Genomic DNA, 26,091 nt, shown 5'->3' with positions numbered 1-26,091 from the left:
ACAGTTTGCGTAACATCATGTAAGAAAAGCTCAAGCCTGGGGTCAACTTCGTGCTTTCCCAGGGGTCGGTCACCTTTCTAATATCTACTAAGTCGCCAAGGGTTCCTATTCGGGAGTCAGGTCGAGTGAGATCGTTTGACCCCACAGCTGCCACGCCCAACGACTGGCCCATCATCACGTTGTTGCTCAGTATCAGAGCCTACATGTACTCCCACTGTGCGTTGTTATTGAAGTGGCAAGCAGTGAAAAGTTGTCGAGTGACATGTGACATGTGACCCGTTATTGTTAATTGTGTAATGGTTTCTCAGGTGGGCCTTCACGCAATCGAGCGCCGCCTTGGGAATGAGCCGGGTCTCTTGTACATCTGCAAAACCACTGAAATGAACGCTTAACTTACGCGCGTTACGGACACTTACGAACACTTACGACTTCAGTAGCGCACTCAGGCGATTGGTGGAGATGCTGAACACCAATATAACGCACTATATCTGGCTGATAAAACTCAAGCCTGATTATCTTTCGGTGATATGCTCAGAGATACGATAGATGTAATAGATTAAACAGATTGATACAATTGCTATATACTGATTATGCTACTGCCTATACAAACTCGGTACTGAATGTGTGATAACTCTCCTTGTCTGCGAAGTTATTCAGGAAAAAACGCTCATAGCATTCCAAAGATGTCGCAGAGGACACGCTATTGGCCACTGCCTCACCATAAACTGGTATCAACTCAACCGCATGTGTCACGTCTGTCACTCGTATGACAGCCCCCTTCCTACAGCGATTACCGTTTTCCTCCTGCGTGTATGTGCGCTCCACGGTCCACATTGCGAGTTCGGGACAATCGTCAGGGCTGGAAATAAAGTGGAAAAATTGGACGTAGAGAAGTGGGTCTGAGAGACACGATGGTAGTTCCACGTTGGAACCTCATCGAACCGTCGGTTGAAAAATGAGCCGAACCTGCGCGATGCAACTCGCTGTATATGATATCAGTAGGCTACAACATAAGCACATGAAAGACATACTGGTTTTGCCATCAATGCCTGTGGTGTCCACGAGAACAGTATCACAATTTCCAAAGGGAAAATCATCGCTCGGTGGGTACGCTTGCACCACGCGACTCGGCATGATGACTCGCGGCTGGAAGGCCGAGTGAAGTTGCAATCGGAATTTATGCCATACCTGGAAGCGCCCATACTTGGGGTCCCAGCAAGAATTTTCACCACTAGAAAGGGGGGAACGACAAATGAATTCGCCGAGCGCACGCTCAAAGCCAAAGAGTGCATATTTCGTGCGTATGTCAGACGGTGATAGCGATTTGTAATCAGGTGTGATATTGAGTTGAAAAGCGGTGAGTGCATCTCCAGAGAGAATACCCTTGAGAAAGTGATTGCGGACTGGTCGGGGACCATGTATTGACTTAACTTCGTCAGGGAGAACTCGGGAGACCCAGGAGAGTGCGGGATTGGCAATTGTGACATCTTCATCTTCAGCGTATATCGCATTAACTAGTGACGCCCCGCGAGAAGTTAACAGCGTGTACAGGCCAAACATTTCCATAGACTCTTGGCGGTTAAGAATCCGTACACACTGCTCCGTAAAGTCTTTGATTTGCCGGGACGTCCGCGGGAAAAGGTCCTTACAGTGTGTGATGAGTAACCGCTCCGTCACATCAGCAGAGAACTGCATCAAAGTGCCTAATTTCTGAATGAAGCTTTGGAGAAGCTCGAGTTTGGGAATGAAAAAATCTTCTTTGACGCCCTTCTTCCCCTTCCTTGCCTCGGCCTGAATGATAGCGTCCTTGAAAGAGTGGAAGTCTGAAAGTGCTTGAACCATTGACTGAAGTGATTCAGGGGAGTGAACCGGATTTTGTGCGAGGTAAAAGAAGTCTACAAGGGCACGGATTGTACGAACGAATCTGGGTGGAACGGCCCCTGCGATCGACGCAACGATAGTGCGTTGAATGTCTCTATGCTCGCGGCCTGTCATTTGATTAACGTGTGTGATACCTTTTGCGAAGTGGCGCGTTCCGACTCGCTTGTGCTGGACCATGAAGCGGGTATCGAGCTCATAATCTCCTAGAGCTTCTTTGATCCATTTCAGCGGATGGTCCGCGAAAAACTTATGGCAGGTGTGCAGCACCTCACCAGCGAGGAAAATGGACGGACACGCAAACATCCAATCACGCCAGTATGGCATGTGAACTCCAGATAGATTAACGGCTTTGGCCGCTTTCTGGAACTTGTCGAGATCCCAGGGATCAACCTGTCGAGATATCTCCACGATGAGCTGCAATGTATGCTTCCCGGTACGAGGCGGGTAGAGAATTCCATCCCCAAAATCTGCTTGTGTTGCCATAGTTAGTGGGGATGAGTTTTTACTGACTGTGGCGATCATAGTAGCCTCCGGTAGGTCGCACACATGAGCGACAAGTGGCGTAAACACATGGTGAATATAGCGGGAAGGATCGGGCATGAAGCAGCCATCCTTTGCTGCGACCTTGAGGTTGGCGAAAACAAGGTCCATACATTTGTGCCACAGTCTAGCCTGGAGAATAGACTGGTAATCTGTGTGAACGCGGAACTTGATTACAGGAATGTAGGCTACGCAGCGCCAAGCTCGTAATGTTGCCTTGGAGCGAACCTCAGAATCAATGTTACCGATGGTGACGAAGACCGGGTGCATCTCAATTCCTCCAGCAAGTCGCGTCACAGGTGTTTTATCAGATCCCAAGATTATTGGGACTTGAGTCGCACCCAATGGGAGATGGTCCTAGAAATAAAAATCAATCTGTTACTCAGCGAGGAGTATATTAATAGGAGGGTGAACAAACCTGAATTTTCCATGCCATATCGGCACTCATATAGTCTCCGTATTCACGTTGATTCTTGACATTAGCGACGTAGGGGTTGAAGGTCATGTGGTTCGCAAAAGTTGGGTCACTAAATAGTTGCTTCACGACCTCTAGCGCATCACGCCAAACGATGTCCACGGGACGGACAGTCTTATAGCCCTTGAATGCTAGTTTGGAGACTTTCCACGGGGCAAAAGAAAGTAGTGAATCCATTCAGTCCAGGAGGTGGTCTTTCGTGGTGAAAGAGGGTCTTGCGCAATTCGGAGCGTCAAACTGTGAAGGTAGGATCAGATTGAGGAATACAGCTTAGATCGATATCTGTCATTTACCCATTTCAACTTTAAGAACTTGGTTATCTGCGTTTGAGTAAGGTTTTCCACCAAAAACTTCCCTAATTCCCATTCGCCTTCATCATGGAAAGGGTAATAATGATTTATCTTCCGTTGATGCGCATATTGATCGTCTTCCAATTTATCCAGCATATTTCTACCGACACCATAGACGTATCCGGATTGCGGGTGACAGGTACCAGTGACGGGTATCTGACCACTTTGATTGAATACTGAAGGAATGGGTAATGTTCGTGGTCGTGCGTCGGATGGCCAACAAGTAGTTGGAGAATTGAGATGTGAGATAAGCGCCTCGATGGATGGATATTCCCCCAATTTGCAGTTGGGACATAGCCTGCCAAGGGTATGTATGGTATCGTAAAGTGAACAATGGAAGTACTCACATTGTAGCGTAGACTTGGCTTAGACTTACACCGGTGAGTATGCACAGGAAGTAACAAGTCTTTCAAAGTCCGAAGACCTCACGTTTCACAGCGCACAGTCATCACGCCAGGCTAATGGAGCCTGTGTCCTCATCACCAGTCTCATCTCCTGCTCGGCCAAGTAGCCCTGCTTTCACCAGCACTACATCAAGTAGTGCAACTCGCGTAGAACTAACTTCCTCAGAGATCTTTAAGAAGGTTGGCCTCCCTGAGTCGCCCCATATCAATACCATGGCTACTGAGCTCTTATCTGGCTCGGACTGTTCACTTTCTCCCAAGCTGTCTCCCTGCCCTTCAGGTTCTCCAAAGGTTCACTTCTCCCCGGTGGAAGAAATTCCGTACCTTCCTGATGTAAAGGAGAGTTTGTTGTATAAGCCTGACGTTTTACAGTCCCCAAAGTCACCTTCTCGAGTAGCTTACATGCGTGAGAGGTCGACCAAGAGGCATATCCCATACCCCCTCAGGCCATCTCCACTAGAACTTCGGTTTGCCAACCGCGTGACAGGGCGAGTACGGGAACCAGACTTTACATCTGAACAACTGCAAGAGGTATTTGTCTTTTCTTTTCTTTGTTCCAGAGATTCGCAAATTCTTACATGATCTATGTCCAAAAGCAGGAGGACACAATATCCAGCGGTCTCTCACTGATGAGCTTTGACACTTTGTACAAAGCGTTCAAGGCAGTACTCGCTAGTCGCGAGGCTGCTCGCCATGAGGTGGCGACATCGTTATGGCAGGTCGAATACGCAGAGCGCATGACAGTGTTTAATCAGGCGCTCCACGAGGAGAACAAAAACCGCCTCGATTTGAAGGACCAACAGCTGAAGAAGATCAGGAACATTTTTTCTGAGCGTGAACGCACAGAAATCGACGATGACACGAATTACATTCAAGCTGCCTACAATGATGAATGCGAGATGCTTCACGCCATCACCACCCAAGCAGAGATAATCTCAAAATGCCTGGGATCACGTGCCAAACGTGAATTATTAGCGTCTACCGGCGAAGCTCCCTACCTCCCTCGTTTCGTTGGAGCCTCACAAAACAGGGACAACATCACATGTGCACTGCGTGGTGGTTTCACGGATGCCGGTACCGATACCGATACCGACTCCGATACCGATTCCGGCGAAGAGGAGGATCATCGCAGCGGGTGGCCGGGCCAGCAGCGTTCGCAGTTGTGACTATCAATGGTATGTGACTGCCAAGTCGTTCACGTCACTCACTGATCAATATCAGTGACACTCAATTCATTCGTGTCACTGTTCATAGATTGTTATCAACTGATACCGCCTTACTTCGCCCGTCCATAACACACTTCGACCGTCCATAAACACGCTTCGACCGTTCAATAAAGCGCTTTGCCCGCTCCGGCCATTCATATATCTTTTTCTCCCGTTCATAAGTCGTCTTATCAGACCATGCCCCCCCTTCTTTTTACACTTCGTTAGTAAATGGCCTTGCTTTTTTTGTAGAATCACCTTATCAGCTCGCCACACGTTCCCGGTTTGTAAAGATCATGTAAAGTTTGTGTTTCTTTTCCCCCTATGTGCCGTTACGTCGTTTCGCAACTTAAATGCACGCATGCACTCTCACATCCCCTCCAACCTTGAATGCCTAGTGAGCGTGCCCCTCAGCGAAAAACCAAAGCTAAAGTTCCAAAACCGCCACGCGGTTCTGGCCTCAATCCATCTGGCGAACCAGCAACTGGCCAACTTCACATTCCTACTGAGCAACCACGTATGTCTCAGTTCAACTTCGATGTGCATGCGGCCAGTGGAGGAGTTCCTACTCCCATATCAAGTGTGAGCACGTGTGAGTCAATCACACTTTCGTTTACTGATGTGACTCTCACAATTTCGCAGCATTATATGGCTGGAGTATGCAGGATGCTGACTTCGACGGCCGCTTCCCTCACGGCCAATACTACGGCCCTTCGTCCTCGGAGGGCCTCCAGGGCTCTTCTTTCGAACCCTTACCTCAAGGATCCAGCCACAACTTTCCTTTAAGTACCCCCCTCCAAGGTACTGGTACCAGCACGAGCGCGTCAGAGATGACGCTGATCCAGTGAGGTGAGATTCCGTCAACCGATGTGATGCACATGAGTTCTCCTTTTTCTTCGATTCATTTCCTGCTTACCACTCACTTAGACGATGGGCCCGCCAAGGGAAACAACGAGGCGAACCCGACGAGCGATGCCACCTACGCCACGTATGATTCCTTACCCTTCCACATGCCCGCAGGGCAATTCCGAATCTCTGCCATCTGCAGTCGAAGATTCAACTTCGCAATCCGAAACGTCATCAACGCCTCAACCCACGCGCATCAAACTATCGGATGACATCATTGGCCAGTCCATGAAAACGGCAACGCAATTGGTCACGCGCGAATTATTTGGAGAACAGGCGATGGCGGTTGACAAAGCTGCCAAGAAAATCATGCTGAACAAGGTTATCTGGGACTCAGTACCACGTTGTTTTGCGCCTAATGGTGAGTAGTATCATATGTCCATTAACATCATACTGACTTGTTTTATTAGCAACATTTGAGAATTTTATCTCGAGTAAACATCGTAAGGATGTTGCGAATGCGTTGTCGTCAACTCGTGGCAAATTCGCTGAATTCGCGCGCAAGGGCGTCTTCCATGCGTATCGGCTTTTCCCTCCACTGCATATTGCCGCACCCGCCGTCACCTATCGCAAACGCTTGATCGAAAAGATCGCACGGGATGGTGATGGACTCGTTTTCATGCACGTTTATAGCTTCGACCAAGTAAGTTTTCATTCGTGTGTGTTGTCGGGGGCAGCTCAATCTTTTCAGAACGGACAGGTCGAAATCAGGGCTAAATTCCAGAACTCATTCATCATGTCCAACGTTATCCGTTTTGTTTGGCATGGGTCGCACCAAGAGTTCCTCGGCGAGACTGAGGAACAACAAATCGAAAATCTGAAGTTCATGTGGGCGCTCGCCGGCGCAGCGACATTCGGCAGCCTCGATGAACAGTTCGAAGTTAAGGTGAAAGTGGATGGTTTCGGAGGAATGGGACCCAATCGCAAGTTTCTATATATCCTCAGTGCGATGAACAACCTTTCCGGGGACGAGCGAGTACAGTTTCACAACTTTTTGCGGTACATGTTAGTGATTGGACCGTCGCAGGCACCCTCGTAGATTCTATACTATTACTGCTACAAGAGTACTGATCACCTTCGGACGTCGTGTGTCTGTTTTTCAATATCAGGTGTCTGTATACTGCGTTCGCCGTAGTCTGCTCCTCAGTCTCTGTAGGAAATGGCGCCCGAATGTCTCTTCGACATCGCACTCTTGATAGCGCAGTGTAAAGCTGACCGTGCGCGAACGAATCTCCAGTACCGTTTTCTCGAGCGTGAGTCCTTGAGCATCCGTTGAATGAGGACAGGTGGAGTACAGAATTGTAGATATCATAGACAGGTCAACCACATCAGGAAAAACCTCCTTGTCAAATTGGATCCAATGAGATTGAATTCAACCCAATCTGCGAGAAATTCATAGATTAGACGATTTGATCAATTAGTTTAGTCCCTTTCAAATTCTCGAAAATAGGATGTCAATTCAAGACAATCAGAACAGTATTTTGCGGCAGTTCTTGCCAATCCGCGAAGTATTTTCAGGCAGTTCTTCCGATATTAAAACCCAAAAATTTCATTGAATATCAAATCTACAAACAGTGCACTATATCTATCATTCCTCAGCCATACCTTCGATATCGAGAAACATGAGTGTCTCCGCGGCGCTAGGTTCGTCTGCCTTGCGCTTTGATCCACTATAATAGAATACCGCTGTCAGAGAAATTCTGCCGTCGACCACGTTAGAACTCACTAGACGGATTTATATAACGAGTGCACGGGCACATGAAACTTCCGCTGACTGGTCTGGAAGATGGCATTCAACACGCCGACCAACTTTCGATAAATCCCCCCATACATGTCCGAGTTGAAGTCACGGTCGTATTTCTCGGAGGAGTACTGCATAATAACCGAGCATACCTTGAGTCGTGTCATCCATTAGTAGTGTATATAATATAACCACAGAGATTGACTCACCGCAGCGCTAGCGAGAGCCACCATCGCAACAGGCAGCTCCACTTCCTCTGGATGGTCGTCGAGTATGGACGTCAAATGGTCGTGCCATTTCACTCCTGCACCCAGCTCGTCGTTGAAGAATGCATCCTCAATGGTGTCCAAAATCGCAGGAGCTTGAAACGGCTTCGTGCGGACAAGATCCCCCTGCAATATATCACCAAAATCGGCATTAGACCAATGACAGAACATAAGACAAGGGTAGTACGGACCTTGGCATTCACCGGATATATGTAGGCATTGTTTTTGAGAAGGTGTGAGACTCGCTCGTCAGCACCTTTGGTCAGACCGTAGTGGGTGGCGACATGTGCTTGCGCAGCCTTTCTGACGTTCCCACGGATGCTGCCAATCCGGCCTTCAGGCTGTAATGCAGGTAAGAGTGCAGTCAGCAATATGAAACAAAACATAACCACTACGTACCACTGTAGATAACGCACGCACATACTTCGAGTCCTTCGCCAGGCAATTCCTCACAGCGTCAAAGTCTTCTCCGTCTTTGGTACATGACATAAGGACGTCGGCCATGAGTTTTCTCTGTTGCTGTAATTCCGGATACGAGTTTTCGAACAGGATGTGTTCATGAAGGGAGGTAATGGCTGCCCGGAGCATCTCTTGAATGTGAGGTTGTTGCTCTGTCAGATTTACCTTGCCTGAACCACTATATACAATGCGACAAGGAGCGGGCCAGTCATCCTCACGAGAACGAACAGCAGGCGGTCCTTCGCTGATCGTATCGTCGACGGAGTCCTTGGGTGACCGCCAAGTTGGTCTCTAAATAAATAAGTACAGTCAGTGAATATGGGCCATCAGCAAACAGCAGGCCATCGCACCTCTTGCTCTCGCTTCTGAAGCTGTTTCCCTCCTCTCAATGCCCCTTTGACCATCTTACTCAAACCATTATGGTTCGAAACACGGTAGCGGGGCACAGACTTGTTTGTCTCCTCGACCTCAGGGTCGATGGCGATGTGCTCCTCAGCGAGGGCATCATCATCTGACAGCAGAGCACTTGCGACTGACCTGATGGACGAGGCAGAGCTAGCAAATTGAGGCCGCTATGAGCTGAGTCAAGCAATGTCATTGAAATTATAGATGAATCTCACATACTTCATAGTCCAGTGTGGCCTTTAGTTTCTTCGGGTCGAGTCCCAGAATACCGTCATCCGACTCCTCAGGGTTGACATCTGACAGAGCTCCACTACTATCCGAATCAGACAAGCCCCCGTCACTTCCCTCGGGCCCAAAATCATCTGACTCGGAGTCAAAGAGCTGTGTGGCACCGTGTTTTTTGGGCACTCGAGCCAGCGGTTGGGCTCCTTGATAAAATCAGGTCACTATCTATCAAAATGAATAAGAATGTACTAGTAGCCTACTCACGCACTCGTGCCTGCTTGTGTACAACAGGTTCTGCAACGTTAGATGCTGCGCGCTTCCGTGGATTCTTCTCTGACATCCAAACTGTGATTCAACACATTCGGTCAGTAGATTTCGAATAATCCAACTTGACCAAGCCACACATACCTTGGTTCTTAAGCGCATCACTTTTGGCTTGTCGGACAGGCCCTTCCACAGATATCAACCGGTCAATGACTCAGTTTGCGAGAGCTTGTCGTGATGCAGGTATGTGTTGTTTCTAGCTCAATCGTGCTGACCTGGTCATGACTTGCCTCTTATCACTGGCAGGCGTGAAACCTCTGTATCATCCTTTCTGGGAGGAACTCCCGCACTGCAATATCTATCACGCGATCACGCCAGATGTCCTCCACCAATTGTACCAAGGCCTGGTCAAGCATCTCATTGCCTGGATTAAATCAGCTTGCAGCGAGGCAGAAATAGATGCGCGCTGCAAACGGCTCCCTCCAAACCACAACATCCGCCTCTTCATGAAAGGCATTTCAGTGCTGTCACGAGTCAGTGGAACGGAACACCAGCAAATATGCCGATTTCTACTTGGCATCATCCTTGACGTCCGTTTGCCCGACAACGCTTCCGCTGTTAGACTTGTCCGTGCTGTACGCGGGATACTCGACTTTTTGTATCTCGCTCAATACCCATGTCACTCTGATTCATCTTTAGAGCTCCTCCGTGATGCGCTCAATTGTTTTCACGACAATAAAGCTATCTTCGTCGATTTAGGAATCCGTGCGTCGTTTAACCTCCCAAAACTCCATTCTTTCCGGCACTACGTCTCAATGATTCGTCTGTTTGGAACTACGGACAATTATAACACCGAATATACCGAACGACTGCACATTGACCTGGCGAAGGATGCGTATCGTGCGACTAATCATAAGGACGAATACATGCAAATGACTCTGTGGCTCGAACGACGAGAGAAAATCATGTGGCATGATAAATTCATTCAATGGCGACTCAGACTCCAGCTGAACCCCCAATCACATCATCCCCTACCCCACTCCGACGTCATATATTCCCGACAACTGAAGGTGGCGAAGCATCCGTCCGTCAAACGAGTGCCATTGGCATCACTAGCCGAACATTATGGCGCACCACACTTTCAGGCCGCAGTGGCGCATTTCATAGTCCAAGTCATGCACCCCAATTTGTCTGCGAGGCAGTCTGAAGATGCGGCCTGCGACATCACCCTTCCATTCCAGTCAGTATCAGTCTTCCACAAAGTCCGTTATGGTGCTGTTCATGATGATGGTAGCATGGTAAACAATGATACTGTCGACGCAATCCACGCACGCCCTGTGCGACACGATGGCCATGACAGGAGAGTGCCTGCAAGGTTTGATACGGCACTTATTAATCTAGGCAATGGCAACAAAACGGGCGTGGAAGGTGAACATCTTGATCTATGTATGTGAGACACTGATGCTAATTGAATACTAACAGGATATCGTGTCGCGCAAGTTCGTGTCATATTCGCACTGTCAGCCAATGTCAAGCGGGCTTTATTTCACAAGGTTAATGTCCCTGATCACCTTGCATATGTCGAGTGGTTCACGCCCTTCCCTGCCACCCCAAACGTTAATCATGGGATGTATAGCATCTCGCGCGCACTTCAGGATGGTGAGAGGCAAGCAAGCATTATTCCTGTGCGTAATATTCGCCGCTCGGTGCACTTAATTCCTAAGTTTGGTGCGGTGGCCCCGCGTGAGTGGACTACGAGCAATGTGTTGGATCAGTGTAGTACATTCTTTGTTAACAACTTTACTGACAGAGATGCGTATGTGACTATATTGTAGTTAAATGGTGCAGCTTCGAAGTATGTAACTTTGTTTTAGACGCTGAAGGTGAGGAATCTTGACTGTGGGTGAAAACACTAAAAGAAAGGGGGCTCTACAGCAAGACCTGGATACGAGAATACAACTCGACCCAAAGGACAGCTACTGAGAGAAGTTCCTCGCGAATAAGGTGGAGGGAAACTATGTCAACTAGACGGGCGCTGGTAGACGCGGGAAAGTGACGCGCGTAGGCGATGCGAAGGCGCGCGAGATGCGCGCGTGAGCGAGAGATGCAAAGGGTACGCGCGTAAGCGGGCGCGCGCTTGAACGATGAAGGAGAGGAGTCCTTAAGAGAGTAGCAAGGGCACAGGTGTCAACAGTGGAGGAGTATAATCAGATTTCTAGTATTGGAGGGAGAACTCTACACTTTGCAGTATATCAAGATAAGGGGAAAGTAAGTACCAGAACCGAAGGAATCCTCCCTCTATTTAAGAAGGGAGATTACGCTATGCGGCACGCTTCCGAGCGCGCTCCCGAACCGAGTAACCATATCAACTTCTAAATATATTCTAAGTTTAAATAGACTCTCTGTATGTAAGCGCGGAGGTCGGACCGAAGGTTCGTTAATTCAATGAGAGAGATAAAAATAACGCACCAGTGAATCAGCAAGGACAAAGGACAGAGGGACGGACGGTAGGAGCGCGAAGGCCTATGGAGCGCGCACGCGAAGGGTGCGCGTGCGTGTGCGATGTGCGAGTGAGGCGCGTACGTAGGGCGCGAATGACTGGTCCTTAGGATGTGAGCTGATACAGATAGGGAATTAAATGGGTAAGAAGGCCGCATATCCGGCATCGAGAGGCGCGAGTCTCTACAACGCACTGTAATGGTACAGGCTGACAGGTTTATTCTCACGGTTGATGAATGAAAATTTCACAATGCCGAGTCATCGATTCGTTCTTGTCTTGATCGTGCACTGCTATCTATCAAATTGTGTCTTATTATTATGGTGCGCAGATGCTAATGTCTGTACTACAAAAACTTTGACTTACATTGTTGCAGGAATCTGACAAAGAGAATTTAAAACCAGGGAAGCGGTGAGTTGTTTGGATGCTGTAATGATTGCTTCTCGGATGTAAAGCTGATGACTGTTTAGCCCACACTCGCTTTCATTTGGGTTTAGTATTGATGGGAACTCACCCATTAAGAAGTCGCCCGTCAAAAAGTAAGTCCGAGTCCGTTGATTGTCAGCAGTTACTCACTATAAGTACAAGGTCTAAAAAACCACTGACCCGCAGGATTCCAATTCCGGAGTTGGGGATATTGGAAACTCCCCCGCTCGAAATCCCTGAAACTCCCGTCCCCCCCTACCGTCAGACTCCGGCCCCTCTGACGGTGTCTCAAAACTATATCTATCGACTTGTAGGAGATCGTTGGGACGCCGAAATCAAACGGTGCGAGGAGGCGAGAAAAGCTCATCTATTGGAAGTGCTGCTTGCTGCGCATGGCATTCGTAAATTAGTATAATGATATGGCATTCTGTATCTCAAAATTTACTCTGATGCATTTGAATCCTTTTTTCCGTTGTGCTCATTGGCTCAGACTGTCGATGCTTTGTCTGATTTCGTTTTGGGAGTCTGCACATTGGCTGATATTGTTGAATATCTGATCTTTTACGCACGCATTTGAGAAAACGTTGTTTGTTTTTCTACCTTTGATTGAATTGGCTCGAATTGTCCCTAATTTTAAAAAGAGGTTTTTCCTGATGCATATCAGATAGTTTTGATTGTACTACTAGTAATACTGGATAACGTATTTACTGCACTGATAATCTCACATCGCATCGATAATCTTCAAATCTCGCATCCAAATGTGTGAAACTTGGCTCAGGGTTCAAACATATCCAAAACCAGGCATTTACGAACTAAATTTCGTGCTAACCAAAACGGTAACTCTCGCAAGAGTTTTAGACGACATTTTCACTAAGTCCAATTTTTAGATGTACATCGTCTTTTCAAAATTCTAACGTGATAAATATCTGACGGCAGGAAAAAAACGGCTTGCATGCAAAACGTTCATCTCCTAAATTCCTATGGTGATTTGATCAGACCGTATAGTATACGTAGGCTCTTCTGAAGTTGGAAACAGGCTATTACTAAACCTTATTTCTCCAGCAAGGTCCCGATTTACTACTCATGCACATGATCAGCGCTAACTAGAACTGATCAACTACGTAAATAATGATTGCGGCCTGCTTATGCCCTCATTGCACATGTTGTTCCTGGGTTCGAACTGATCCACCTCTTCGTACTAGTGGTATCATAACGATGAGCTGGATGTCTGGCACGCAAGCTGGTATGCAAGGGCTATTGAACGTCACGGCAGATTCGCTGGCTGAATACTGCGGATTGACTGGCGATCACCAGGCAAATTCAGTGTTTCTCGAATCACAGGTTCGTATCCTAGTACTGGCAACACCATCGTTCTCACCGTTTCTCATCTGTACATTAGCTTGGTTTGCTCCAAAGAAATCCATCCCAAAGCGTGATCAATTCGTGCGTTAAGCAGCCAAGGTTGTCCCCTGGACCCTAAGCCTTGCTTCTGTCAGTGAATTTTGCGCCAAGTATCTCCCTGCCCTCGTAGACGCCTACGATGCGCAAGATGCGGCATTCAATATACCCATGAGAATGCTCAATGCCGTTGCTTACCTGTAAGTCCTCTTCCACTACCTGTCTCGCCCCATTCACATACAGTTTTCAGGCCTTACTTCGCTAGGTTTCTATTAACCACGGCCAAAACGTCGATTTGCAAGACTCAAGCGCATCGCATGGCCACTGCGTCTTCAGCTCCAGCAGATCCTGTGCACATCGTAGAAATGTGCCAGTTTCTCTCGACCCTCTTAGCCCTGCAGGGCACGAATTCCGTCAGCGAGGAAGACAAACAAGCGCTTCTCCCAAAACTGCGTGAGTGGAATAGGAAATACCAAAAGCAACAGATTACGCGTTGCCTCAAGCAGCTGGAGGATGATCCGTGAGTTGCCCGTTTGTCGCCCAGAAAGGTAGTGACAACCCCCAAACAAGGGAGACAACGATCCTGGCAGGTGGCCTGAAACAACACTGTGAAAGCTCTCTTAATGAATGCGGCTTTGACGGCTGTGGAAAGTCCGGAACTTCGAAGCTCTTGCAATGCTCTCGGTATGATCATGTTCTCGTTCTTTAGTTCACCTGGATCTCACCACGCCACAGGTGCAAAACAGCTGTTTATGCAAGTACCTACACGTCTATCTCTTGTATCTGTCTCACTATGCTTTACCAACAGTGCGACCGTGATCACCAGAAAAAATCTTGGCCATCTCATAAAGCAACGTGTTTCCCAGCGGTCTTTTGAAAAAATGTGGAGCCCGAATCACGGGTTGGGACTTGGTACAGTCTCTGTAGTATATTCATGTCTGACGACCAGTCTGTTACTCGTCTGCGCAAAAGTACCCTCGCTCATGAAGCGGATTGCTCGACTGGCATAGCCATATGAACATCAGTAGAACCTTGCTCTTTCATAGAACCAGCGCTTGTGACCTCAGTCGCAACATCCTCCGTTTCATGAGCAAGTAAATCTGCATCCGTTTCCATCTCTGCCAGGGCGCGCCTGGAAGCAACGTGTTCTCGTGAAATATATGACGAATGAGAAGAGGACTCACTGGAAAGCTTCCCGGCATTGTTTCTTAATCCTGGGTGTTTTCCACTTTTGGACCACCGAAGTTGGCGAAAGTAGAGATGCATCGACCGCTAATGAGAGAATCAGCAGTGACACACGCACAACGCTACCAGCACTTACTATTATCTTCACCCAGTAACAACATATGGCCAGTGGTGACCCATGTCCTGTTCAGATGATCAGCAAAATTCAACTGTTCATTTTCGGGTATGTACCATGAGCTTGTAGGGTCATAAAATTGTACAATGTGACGAGAATTATCTTGAGGTTTCTTCTTCCTAACGTCTTCTGGAATCGATGGGTCATCTGGTTCCCAAACGACTGCAGGCCACCATGGATACGTATCTAATGAAGTGATATCAGTAAGAGTCTGCAGACTGTCGAATTCCATTTATCGAGGTCTGACCTGCTTTAGCCCAAACTGATAAGGAATCATCATCAGATGAGAAATCTGTGAAGATATCGGCCGACCTACCAAGAGTGCCACACTCTAACTGTTTTCCCGGTTCAAGGACAACAAGCGCTTTCCCTGTGGTAACGAGATTGGCTGGCGCGCGTTGCAGTTGACGCGTTCCGACGAGCTTTACGTCGGGTATCGTATTGGATGTAGTCGCCTCGCCCCGTGTCACAGGCTTCTCATCAGTATCACTGTCCAGCTCGCTCAGAGAAGATAAATCGGAAACGTCATCTTGAGTGGTCGCGACGTTGGTTTTCGGGATCTCAGCGTTGGCTTGCGGAAGGCCTTGGGCAGCTGCAGCTGCCGCCACAGCCGCCTTTTCTGCTTTCCGTTGCCTTGCTTTTTCCCGCCGAAGTTTGGGCGTGTCTAACTCCTCCACGACAATTTTCCCGTTTTCGACATTGATCTTCGTGTTTGGTCGTACGGGGATCTTGGCTATCCGTGCTTCTAACTCTGATCGTGTCTCCTCCCTGTCCTTTTCTAACTCTGTGACCTTCGGCTGGATTATTACCTGCGGTTGAACTTCCGGTTGAGGTTCGGGTTCTGGCAGCAGTTGCCTCTCCGGTCGAACTTCCGGTTGAGGTTCGGGTAGTAGTTGCCTCTCCTGTTGAACTTCCGGTTGAGGTTCGGATGGTAGTTGCCTCTCCGGTTGAACTTCCGGTTGAGGTTCGGGTGGTAGTTGCCTCTCCGGTTGAATTTCCGGTTGAGGTTCGGATTCTGGTAGTAGTTGCCTCTCCGGTTCTTCCTCCTGGTGCTTCTCGGGAATATCAAGAGCCATGGGTGCCTCCATCTCTTCATTGACGCCATGGTCTAACTCTGCCTGCGCATCCATGTCAGGGGCAGCAGCACTCGCCTCGGACACTCCAGATTTGACATCCATCTCCGCTTTCTCTTCTACAGACAAGCCAGAGGGCCCAGAAATCTCGTCTAGAGTCTGATTATCCGATGCGTTTGTGCTGAATACAGACAACCTCGACATCCCACGATCTTCATTATGACTATCAGTTTAAGAAAACAGCAAAGAAGATATCGACTTACCCATCTTCTTTTTCTTTGGTGGAAGTGGAGCCCTCTCCACGGGCTGACGTCCGCCCCTCCGTTGTCCCGACGGTAAAATCCATCCGGCATCAAACATTTTGAATAATCCCTGACTGTCTACATCTGTGACCATGGGTGGCGTTTCTGCTTGCCCGGGCATTGCACTCTGCCGGCGTCGTTTCTTTGGTGGTTCAGAAGCTACTTTCTGATCACCCTCGATTACTCCCAGCTCAGGTTCGGCAGTGGATTGAGGTTCGGGTTCAAAGCCAGCCTCAGCCTCGAAAGCTGCGGCTGCCGCATGAGCTCGGCGAGTTCGTGGGGCACGGAAGCCTGGGGAGGTGTCCAGAGGACCAGGTTCAACAGTTTTGGGGGTGCGCTTCTTTTTGGATACCTTGGACTTCGGAGGCGGCGGAGGAGATGGAGCTGGGGCAGGAGGCGGTGGGGGCTTCACGAGTGGAAGTTCGAAGCTGAATAGTGATGAGATGGGATCGGTATGAATAAGAAGATTAGTGTTATCTTGAATGTCTTGAGTCGACGTCAGTAGCTGGAGTGTTTCCATCAAAGGTTCTAGGTCTCCGATTGACACCTGGGAGAGAACGGAGGAGTCGGAAGGATCAGGGGGAGTAAGGGGTGAGTGATTGTAAGCAAGGGAATTGAGTTCCTGAAGGATGGGTTGACTGCTTATTTGTATTCTTTGTGCGCTCTTGTAGAAAGATGTGCCAGGCTTGTTGTAAAGGATTGCATTAGACAGTACCAACTCGATGTCACTCTGAGAGATGTTAAAAACGGAAGCGTAAAACTAGCCTAAGCATGGCTCACCTTGAAACCCTCTAGGTCCCAGTAATCGTGACGATCAAGCTTCCCATCGATCGCATCCCAGGTCATGGGCGTTTTCACGACATCATAGTAGTCGGGGACCTCCGTCCTTGACACCGGATGCTTGAAGAGACTGTGACGGTCAAGACTTATGAAATGTCAGCGTTTCAATCTAAAGACTTGGAGCACCGCGTACGCAAGAACCTTCTCAAACGCAAGCCGGAGTAGTGCCTCGTGAGGAAAAAGTGCAATCTCGAGCACTTTCTGGATGCTCTCAGTCTGTGCAAGCTTCCGGCTCTCCCGTCTGCGAGTTTGTAGCGTCAATTCACGAACAGACTCCAGATCTCTGCGCAAATTTTTCAAGTACTGCACGAACATTAGCCATTGCAGAAGAAACAGAAAGGAAAATGAACCTCTAGTTTCATAGTCTTTTCTTCTTCGGTCTGTACTTTCCCCGAGTTTGACGCTGTCCATGGTTCGAGATGCAGTCTCTTCAACAGCGGCGCACCCCGCCTCGCTTCACGCTTCAAGCTCCAATATTTACAAACCATATATACAAATTCATTTTTCTTGCGCACATTCACCTTAGTGATATAATTCAGAATGCGTTCAACAATGATGTGTGGCACGAGCGGTGGGCCGGTCTTGTAAGTTTTGGCATATGCACGAGCAGATTTGGACAGCTTGGAACTGGGGCTAGTCATCTGGCCGTCTTGTGCAAGAGCTTTCAGGCGAGCGTCTTGCTGCTCTTTCTGAAAAAAAAGTAAGATGAGTGGTTTCCAATGTAAGGGAGACGACATTGCATACAGGAAGATGCTTCTCGCAATAGCATGCCAGCGTACCAGGCTCAGATCCCTGCGAGCTCTTCATTGGCATGAGTAACCTTTCCTTGCGAGCGCAGGTTGTGTGGAAGGCCAGGAAGCATGAGTTCTTTGTACATTGGATGCATGCACCCTGGCGAATGCCACATATTGAGCATTTCTGGATAGAGTGTCAATGAACGAAATAAGCATAAGACGAAAAGAAAGAAAAACTTACTAATTTCCAGCGTTGCTTCGGAATTTTGTCAGATCCAGTGATAGGTTCCATGAATACCTCATTTGCCACCCGCGTCTCGGGTATCCAAATAGCACACAGAAGATGGGCCCAGTCACCAAATACTGTTTGTTTGAACGCTCCTCCCTCGTTGGGGCAAAGTATGCATGACTGAATGTCCGTTAGTGAAATATGCATGCCCTTTCAAAATCTCCTTACCACTAGATTCTCAGGGGAGACGGTGCACTTGCGACATAACCACTGGCCTTCAGGTATGTACGGGACTCCATAGCAGTCTGTTGGTACATGAGTGAAGTGATATGTTCAAAAGTTCGAGGGAAATACCCTGATGAACAGCGAGGTTACAGCCGTCACAAAATACGATAGCATTACTGTTTTCTCCCTCGGAATCGTCACAAATGGCGCAAGTCGAATCTTCAGAAGGCATCGCATAATCAGATTTGGGTATATTCTTGGTCTGCATAGTGGCAAAGTGAGAAGAGTCTATACATGGTACAGAGGGGCATACCAAATCAAAGTACTCTTTCTCCAGGCGATCCATGATAATCTCAAACGTCTCGTACGTGACCGCATTCAGTTGATCCTTCTTCCTTTCAACGTTCGCTGCGTCAAGCCATTCCTGATCTGCTCTAATAGATTGGTAAAGCGAAGGAGGGGTAAGAGAGTGCCCACCTTGGTCGTCCATGTCATATTCTACCTGAATGGCAAGGTCTTTCTCAAGGGGCTCTATTTTGTGTCAAATAAATCGTTTATTACACGTAAACATGCTCACCGATGTACCGAATGTAATGATCCGGTCTCAGGAATTCAGTGAAGTCGTTGTCTGCAAAGGAGTTGGCTCGAATAGTTTGACAAAGCGTATACACTACATACATCCATAAGATCTAGCTTGTAGGTCGTGCACTCCAGCAGGTTGGTTGATATCATCATCCTGGACGATAATAAATGACACTTTAGGCAGTGGTACTTGAGCAGCAGGGGATTTGAAGCCGCGAGCCATGGTGTGGCAAACAAGGAAAGCGAAGTGAAGGGTCCGGAGAGACTTCTGAGCCACTGCTCAAAGCTTGCGTACTAGGTTTCGAGTCGCTCACTAGGCAAGCCAAAGAGAAACAGCAAGAAACTCATTCAAATGCTGATGCGGCAGCCTTCAAGTTAGCCCAAGAGTCGTAACCGTGACCTAACACATCATGTGACCTCTGTGTACGGCTTGGGCGGCAGAAAGGCTGATGGAGTGGGAATATCGGTGGCTCGCCGGTTTAATAATGATCGGCGGCCCCGCCCGCCCGCAGCCCGCCTTCAAGTATGCGTTCTAAGCAAAATATGAAAGGTCTGATGTAGAATAAGATAAGAACCTGCCTTATACACGGCCTCAATCGATCACATATTCTCGAAAGTATGGCTGCGGAAATGGGCGTTCCAGATGCGTTTTACAAACTCAGTTTCCATACTTCTGAAGTGGTCTTTCAGGACAGCTTTAAGTTAAGCTCTCAAGAACATAACATGGCTACGAAGCTCAGAATATTGAAATGACTGGCACCCGCTACCTCTCATGGGTCACTCCCACAACGCATTACAACTGAGCACTCGAAACGTAAGTTTTATTTATCGAAGTGGACTAATTGACCGGCACATTCCAAGGGATTCACATGGCACCTTTCCTGAGAGCGCAAAAGTTTGTGATCTACCACTATTCTGACTATATCGCAGTTGTGATCTTGTCGAGTCCCCGACAACTTAGCACTGGAATCATGATTCTATAGAGTAGATGTACAAACTTGCCTAGAATACGTGTTGCGTTTCGCAACACGAGCAAAAATTCGTACAATCTTTAGTGTGTATTCAATATACAGTGTCGGGATATCCATAACTGTTTAGTGGTTTGGACGTGCTGAGGTCTTTCACCAACCAAACCAATTTTGCACATGCGGCGAAGTTGTCGACATACTGTCATACAACTTACTGCCCGAACGCATATTGCGTTCTAATGAAGACGTCCAGCGTCTTGCGGCATGACACATGTCATCTGCCATCGACCTCCAAGGGGAAGGAGGGATTATGACGCCACTTTGAGAGACTCGTTTGCGCAGAGCATTTCAGCAAAAACCTTGAAATCGGCCTTCGGTGCACGCCCCGGCTGCATGTCGATCGATTAACCGAATTGTTCTTGGATCAAAGTTATGTCACCTACCTTGAGGGCATAGATCACAACCTCATCTTTCGGTTCCTTCCCCTCAGCAGCGACCTGCTCCATCAGCACGACTCGGAGAATACTTTCACCTGCATCATAATGGCACCGCACTGCAGACCGCAAGGCTACGTTCATCGACACCTGGCCCAGGGGGTCCCGTCTGAATACTGATACACCGCACGTGATCAATAGCAACATTTTGCAAGGAAGATATACTTACGCAAGCGCGTTCGTTCGTCCTGCGTCAGGACTTTGATATGTCCAAAGTTACCATTTGTGAATTCTTTGCGTCCGCGCTTTATGAAGATTTTGACACCTTTGAGCTCGGAAGAAACGGATTCGTCTTCTTCACCAGTCACAACTAGGGATACCATAGATTAATGAAGCGTCAGGTCGTTGTAGGCGGTGACCCACGTGATGATACTTTTGATGATGTGGATGCCTGTGTACGGTCACCTAGAGCACCGGCCGAAGACGTCTCAGCAACTTCATTTGGAGACGGCGAGATCGCATTATCGTTCGGACACAGCACAGGTGCGTTATCAACAGGAAAGTTTCGGGTACGAGATTCGCCGCATCGCCAAGCAGGTGTGAACGCCGACGTAGATGACGGGAAAGGAGTGCTGGAATACTTGGTGAAGGGGGATTTGGTGTTTGCGAAAGATGAGAATGCAGTGACATTCGGACCAGGAGTAATTGGTTTGGGAGCCGACGGTGGCGGCGGTGTAACGGGGCGAGGCTCACTGGGCTCATTGGTCCTCAATGATTGAGACTGATTCTCGGGATGCTTATGTTGTGACTCAACCTCCTCGGTCTGTGGTTCGGCTGACTGAGCACTTTCGTCAACAATGGTAGCCGGTGGAGTGTGTGCTTCTGGAGCGGGCTGCAGAAGATTAATTTTGGTGCACGATCAAATTGAATCTTAACTTTACCTCATTAGCGCTTGCAGCGACGTCTTCGACTGGCGCAGCCCCAACTTGAGCAACTGTGGACACTTCTTGTTGAACAGCTGGTTCAGGATGGGGTGCCGCATTCTGGGCCTCTTGATATGAAGGAGGTGGGATGACAACTTCCCACTCCTAGCAGAAGTTGCTCAACAAATGAAGACAATATCATCGTCTTCGATTAAAACTTACTTCCTCCTCGTGGTCGTTGGGAGGTGTTCTGCTCCTTTTGACGGGTCTCTCCTGTTCTTCTTCGGATTCGGCATCAGATTCATCGAGCTTACGCTTGAGAGACTTCTCCTCGCTGAGTCCGCGTTATGGATTACTACTACTCGGCTGGGTTGCGTGACTCACGGTTCGACATCGACGTGCCTTGGTTGAGCGCCCAGGGAGGAGGCTCTACGAGCACATGCGTAGCCGAAGGTGGCCGCAAAGGTCGCGATCCCACAGAACGCAAACTGGAATTCGGTAATGGGGAGCATGATTTGATAGATCTGCGAGTAACCTGAAATGGATTAGGGTACGAATATACCCGTAAGGCTAGACAACTGTGGTTATTGCTTGGTATGTATTCAGTCACCAGGACGTGAATATAGTGGCTCTGCTATTGAAGAGCTACAAGATGAAGAGAGCTGGAAGAAAAGTGCAGAATGCCGTTGCATCTGGAGCCGCTTATGAGGGCTGCATGCTGCGCCTCGAGGCTTCCGCACGCCTGCCGTAGATGGAAGGTTGATGAGACACGTGTTGAACTAGCACTGTTGTAGAAATTCCATCAATACTTACATGGCGCGTTCTAATGGTATCGTCACTGCCTTATGACGCACCGAAGCTGATTAGGGCAGTGGTTCGTTATCGAGGTGGAGGGTAGTTTTTGTGATACTGGATTACTAAACTCCGGCAAGAGCAAAATGCCAAGATGTTTTGACCCGGATGTGAATACTGGATCCGGGCGCGTTGCCCAGCGCGTTGCCCCAGCGTTTGATCCAGCAGGCATAATCCAGCCTGACTCAACGAGTATGCCGTATCTCGAGGTGATTGTCTCTGCACTATTAGGTTCGCGGCACCGGTCATTGCAGGCACCACTTTACTGGTAATAGATTTAGGGCCCATATATCAGCGTCTCTGCTGCAGATAAACAACATGGCGGATACCACGATGACTCGTAATTCCTTGGACCGCGGCGGTCATTGGAAAAGCAGTGCTGGTATCAGAAGCCGGCTACGCCGACTCGTCCGTCACCTTATATCCATGTTAGATTTCTACCGAGGATACCTCGAGCTTGAATGTGACCAGCATATAAGCCACAGGTCACGGTGACCAGTAATACTAGTAGCATATGAATGGCTGTCATTGGCAATGATGAGTAGTATGTAGATAGTTACTACGGCAGTACTAATATTTAGTAATAGCACTATGCCAGGTGCGTGTGACCCTCCACGGAGGGGTCAAAGTCTACATTCATCGAACACGTCGACTTTCGGTTAACGCCAAGGTTTCGCATTTCCATATTGCTTGGAGGGTTTCAGCTCATATTTCGGTCTCTTCATTCAACGTTGCTAAAAGACAGTCCACGACAGTCGACAATAATTACTAGCGGCCATGCCGGCTGCCTACCCACTCCCTTCTGACTTGTCTCCCGTCACCGTTGCCAACACCGCGTCCCTACTCCGTATCATTGCACTTGCCCTCATATCAGGCGCTGCTATTGCCTCTCGTCTGTTTGCTGTTATCAATTTCGAGAGTATTATCCATGAATTGTGCGTGAAACCGTATTTGAACATGTGTCGACTCACACAATGAACTCTTAACAGCGATCCATGGTTTAACTAGTACGTAAATTTTGTGTATTTATTCGCGTGCTCAGCGCCTCCTTTACAGTCGAGCAACAAAGGTTCTCGCCTCGCAAGGTTTCTACGTAAGCAGAACATTCAGGCTCTTCAACTAGCACTTCACAAGTCGCGTTTTCCAGGAATTTTGGAATTGGTTCGACCCAACGGCATGGTACCCCCTCGGACGTGTAGTCGGTGGAACTATCTATCCCGGTCTTATGGCAACTAGCGGTGTAATATACAACCTACTCCATGCACTCAATCTCCCGGTCGATATTCGCAACGTTTGTGTCCTCCTAGCTCCAGGATTTAGCGCCTTAACTGCTTGGGCCACGTACATGTGCGCGCGTTCTACACTCCATTGTGACAGTCAATTTATTATCACTTACCAGGTTTACGAAAGAAATGAAAGATGAAAGTGCTGGTCTTCTTGCAGCTGCGTTCATTGGCATAGTACCGGGTTACATCTCGCGTTCCGTCGCCGGCTCGTATGACAATGAGGCTATTGCTATATTCTTGCTTATGTTTACCTTTTTCGCATGGATCAAGGCGCTCAAGCAGGGAAGCGCATTTTGGGGCACTATTACTGCTGTATTTTACTTCTACATGGTGGCTGCATGGGGTATGATGTCATTCATCTACTTTCAAGTTGATTCTGACAACAATCCACAGGCGGGTATGCATTCATCACAAATATGATTCCTCTACATGCGCTCGTCCTATTGTTGATGGGTCGTTTTACGGGCCGACTTTATGTTGCGTATTCGTCCTGGTATGCGATCGGCACCTTGTCCAGCATGCAGGTCCCCTTCGTTGGCTTCCAGCCTGTTCGCACTAGCGAACACATGGCTGCGCTTGGTACGTTCATCATTCCCGTTCCTCGCATTATTTTGAGAACACCTTTGCAGGTGTGTTCGGCCTATTGCAGATCGTTGCTTTCGGGCAACTTGTTCGCGCACACGTGTCTTCAAAGCAGTTCCAGGAGTTACTCCTTGCTGCGGTCATCTCTCTTGGCCTGATCGGCTTCTTTGGAATCGTTGGCCTTACTTATAAGGGCTGGATTGCCCCCTGGACTGGGCGATTCTACTCCCTGTGGGACACCGGCTATGCTAAGAAGTATGAGAAGATACCTATGCACAACCTTCCATCACTGACTAGACACACAGGTACATCCCTATCATTGCTTCAGTATCTGAGCACCAGCCTACCGCATGGCCTTCGTTCTTCATGGACTTGCATTTCCTGATTTTCCTTTTCCCTGCGGGCGTCGTGATGTGTTTCCGTACACTGAGGGACGAGCACATCTTCGTGATCATCTACGCAGTCGTTGCCAGCTACTTTGCAGGCGTGATGGTGCGTCTGATGCTTACCCTCACCCCGGTTGTCTGTGTGTCTGCCGCTGTAGCACTCTCGTCTCTCATGGATACGTATCTGGACCCTACCGAACCCAGTGTTGAAGACGACAAGAGTGAGTCCTCGAATACTCCTTCCACTGGAACATCTGCCTCGAGACCCGCTACACCCGCTACCAGCAAGAAGACGAAAAAGAACAAGGAGAAGGAGAAAGAAAAAGAAGCTTCTGCATCCGCGGGCAGTGTCTTAAGTGAACTTGTCTCCAACGTTACTTCCTCTGCTGTAGCTGCCAAATCCGCCACTACTGCCGAAAGGGGCGTCTTCGGTATGGACACGCGCCTGGTCGTTCTTTTGAACTCGCTCGGATTGCTTCTCTTCTTCGTCGTGCATTGCACATGGGTGACTTCGAACGCATACTCCTCACCATCCGTCGTGCTGAGTTCGACAAGCTCCGATGGAGGCAAGAACCTCATTGATGATTTCAGGGAGGCGTACCACTGGCTGAGGCAGAACACGGCAGAGGATGCAGTTGTCATGAGTTGGTGGGACTATGGCTACCAGATCGCAGGAATGGCGGATCGTCCGACGTTGGTGGATAACAACACCTGGAACAATAGTGAGTTTCTCCCATGATGTAACAGCCTTAATTGACGCTAACTTGTACAATAGCACACATTGCGACAGTGGGCAAAGCCATGTCGTCGCCCGAGGATATTGCCTACCCCATCCTGCGCAAACACGATGTCAGCTACGTGCTCATCATCTTCGGTGGGCTGATCGGGTACAGCGGCGACGATATTAACAAGTTCCTCTGGATGGTACGTATCGCGCAGGGTGTCTGGCCCGATGAGATCCAAGAGCCAAATTACTTCAATCGCGGAGAGTACCGCGTAGACAGCGAGGCATCCCCGGCGATGCGCGACAGTCTGATGTACAAAATGAGCTACTATCGCTTTGCGGAGCTGTTTGGTGGTCAGCAGCCTGTGGATCGTGTGCGAGGACAGCATGTGCCTGTACAGGGCCCAACTTTGGACTACCTCGAGGAGGCATATACAACGGAAAACTGGATCGTACGTCTTGATGTGATTGGAATGCGGTATTTAGCTGACGGTCCTTTAGGTCCGCATTTATGAAGTGAAGAAGGATGATGTGCTCGGACGCGACTTGAAAATCGCGAATGCGTTCAATCAGGGGAAGAAACGCAAGCGGACGAAACCTATGTCGAGAAGGAAGGCTATCGGTGCTTGAGCGAGGGAATGATAGACGGCGAATGAGATGCAGAAAAGCTTCGAGGCCTCAGAACGGCGTGTCTGACATAGAGATCTACGCCTTGTAGTATTATAGACCTTATCTGGAGCTACAACCTTCGTTCACCCTCTTTGTCGTCTCGTCGTACATGTCCGACAAGCATCGATGACACATGTAATGAAGATAGAACAAAATAGACTACATAAGACTCAGTCGCAAGTTGCTCAACATTAGAGACACCCAATCGCGTTACTCCGGTACCATTAATTAGCTAATTTACCCGCGTGGTCATATGTCAATATTAATGTTGATGAAAATGATTCACTTCCTGCCGCCGAACAGGATGACGAAACTGATCTCAGTACGTGAACTTATTGCTCACGTCTGCATGGACCTTGAGGACGAGAGTGTTGGGTGAGGTTATTAGACCTATGTACTGTTCTTGTTTGTGTACCCGCGGGTACCCAAATGCAACACCGCGGTAGTACGTTATGGTGTTGATCTTCGGACCCGCGGGTA

The 26,091-nt window shown here is 48.6% G+C and overlaps 8 protein-coding genes across 8 annotated transcripts; 4 read left to right on the top strand and 4 right to left on the bottom strand.

The window, feature by feature from the left end:
* Positions 1 to 600: 600 nt before the first annotated feature.
* On the bottom strand, positions 601 to 3,865 carry HD556DRAFT_1431743 (uncharacterized protein; the record flags this gene model as incomplete). Its single annotated transcript, XM_041305043.1, has 7 exons — positions 601 to 932; positions 1,032 to 1,610; positions 1,650 to 2,271; positions 2,392 to 2,778; positions 2,840 to 3,019; positions 3,190 to 3,544; positions 3,699 to 3,865. The coding sequence occupies 7 exons, from the start codon at positions 3,863 to 3,865 to the stop codon at positions 601 to 603; spliced, it is 2,622 nt and encodes an 873-aa protein (XP_041161004.1).
* Positions 3,866 to 5,245: 1,380 nt separating this feature from the next.
* Positions 5,246 to 6,800, top strand: HD556DRAFT_1307653 (uncharacterized protein; the record flags this gene model as incomplete). The annotated part of the gene is made up of 6 exons (XM_041300047.1): positions 5,246 to 5,447; positions 5,498 to 5,699; positions 5,783 to 5,843; positions 5,876 to 6,122; positions 6,172 to 6,404; positions 6,462 to 6,800. The coding sequence occupies 6 exons, from the start codon at positions 5,246 to 5,248 to the stop codon at positions 6,798 to 6,800; spliced, it is 1,284 nt and encodes a 427-aa protein (XP_041161003.1).
* Positions 6,801 to 7,349: 549 nt separating this feature from the next.
* On the bottom strand, positions 7,350 to 9,197 carry HD556DRAFT_1442381 (uncharacterized protein; the record flags this gene model as incomplete). The annotated part of the gene is made up of 8 exons (XM_041306452.1): positions 7,350 to 7,431; positions 7,488 to 7,654; positions 7,712 to 7,894; positions 7,960 to 8,109; positions 8,168 to 8,518; positions 8,578 to 8,799; positions 8,852 to 9,060; positions 9,122 to 9,197. 8 exons carry the CDS (start codon positions 9,195 to 9,197, stop codon positions 7,350 to 7,352), a joined length of 1,440 nt encoding a protein of 479 aa, XP_041161002.1.
* Positions 9,198 to 9,330: 133 nt separating this feature from the next.
* On the top strand, positions 9,331 to 10,956 carry HD556DRAFT_1236042 (uncharacterized protein; the record flags this gene model as incomplete). Its single annotated transcript, XM_041297797.1, has 3 exons — positions 9,331 to 9,364; positions 9,428 to 10,549; positions 10,604 to 10,956. The coding sequence occupies 3 exons, from the start codon at positions 9,331 to 9,333 to the stop codon at positions 10,954 to 10,956; spliced, it is 1,509 nt and encodes a 502-aa protein (XP_041161001.1).
* Positions 10,957 to 12,875: 1,919 nt separating this feature from the next.
* HD556DRAFT_1365702 (uncharacterized protein) lies at positions 12,876 to 14,574 on the top strand. Its single transcript, XM_041302779.1, has 8 exons — positions 12,876 to 13,054; positions 13,107 to 13,385; positions 13,444 to 13,487; positions 13,541 to 13,642; positions 13,693 to 13,962; positions 14,013 to 14,126; positions 14,178 to 14,196; positions 14,251 to 14,574. The coding sequence occupies exons 2-8, from the start codon at positions 13,173 to 13,175 to the stop codon at positions 14,317 to 14,319; spliced, it is 831 nt and encodes a 276-aa protein (XP_041161000.1). The 5' UTR covers positions 12,876 to 13,054; positions 13,107 to 13,172; the 3' UTR covers positions 14,320 to 14,574.
* HD556DRAFT_1236040 (PHD-zinc-finger like domain-containing protein) lies at positions 14,424 to 19,010 on the bottom strand (the record flags this gene model as incomplete). Its single annotated transcript, XM_041297796.1, has 17 exons — positions 14,424 to 14,574; positions 14,627 to 14,749; positions 14,838 to 14,988; positions 15,131 to 15,643; positions 15,756 to 15,845; positions 16,139 to 16,907; positions 16,958 to 17,102; positions 17,151 to 17,320; positions 17,368 to 17,706; positions 17,762 to 17,935; positions 17,993 to 18,160; positions 18,209 to 18,285; positions 18,335 to 18,467; positions 18,519 to 18,637; positions 18,683 to 18,736; positions 18,783 to 18,833; positions 18,884 to 19,010. The coding sequence occupies 17 exons, from the start codon at positions 19,008 to 19,010 to the stop codon at positions 14,424 to 14,426; spliced, it is 3,354 nt and encodes a 1,117-aa protein (XP_041160999.1).
* Positions 19,011 to 20,063: 1,053 nt separating this feature from the next.
* HD556DRAFT_1442377 (uncharacterized protein) lies at positions 20,064 to 21,624 on the bottom strand (the record flags this gene model as incomplete). The annotated part of the gene is made up of 7 exons (XM_041306451.1): positions 20,064 to 20,144; positions 20,199 to 20,365; positions 20,419 to 20,559; positions 20,613 to 21,081; positions 21,131 to 21,277; positions 21,335 to 21,446; positions 21,497 to 21,624. 7 exons carry the CDS (start codon positions 21,622 to 21,624, stop codon positions 20,064 to 20,066), a joined length of 1,245 nt encoding a protein of 414 aa, XP_041160998.1.
* Positions 21,625 to 22,632: 1,008 nt separating this feature from the next.
* Positions 22,633 to 25,830, top strand: HD556DRAFT_1365666 (glycosyltransferase family 66 protein). The gene is made up of 10 exons (XM_041302778.1): positions 22,633 to 22,899; positions 22,954 to 22,971; positions 23,021 to 23,057; positions 23,112 to 23,311; positions 23,364 to 23,593; positions 23,644 to 23,829; positions 23,880 to 24,087; positions 24,138 to 24,940; positions 24,994 to 25,394; positions 25,444 to 25,830. The coding sequence occupies exons 1-10, from the start codon at positions 22,742 to 22,744 to the stop codon at positions 25,570 to 25,572; spliced, it is 2,370 nt and encodes a 789-aa protein (XP_041160997.1). The 5' UTR covers positions 22,633 to 22,741; the 3' UTR covers positions 25,573 to 25,830.
* The last annotated feature ends 261 nt before the right edge of the window (positions 25,831 to 26,091 follow it).

Source organism: Suillus plorans, assembly GCF_016647745.1.
Source record: "Suillus plorans strain S12 chromosome Unknown HD556scaffold_23, whole genome shotgun sequence".
In the NCBI taxonomy this organism is placed as follows: domain Eukaryota; kingdom Fungi; phylum Basidiomycota; class Agaricomycetes; order Boletales; family Suillaceae; genus Suillus; species Suillus plorans.
This window is presented reverse-complemented; position numbering and strand designations above follow the sequence as displayed.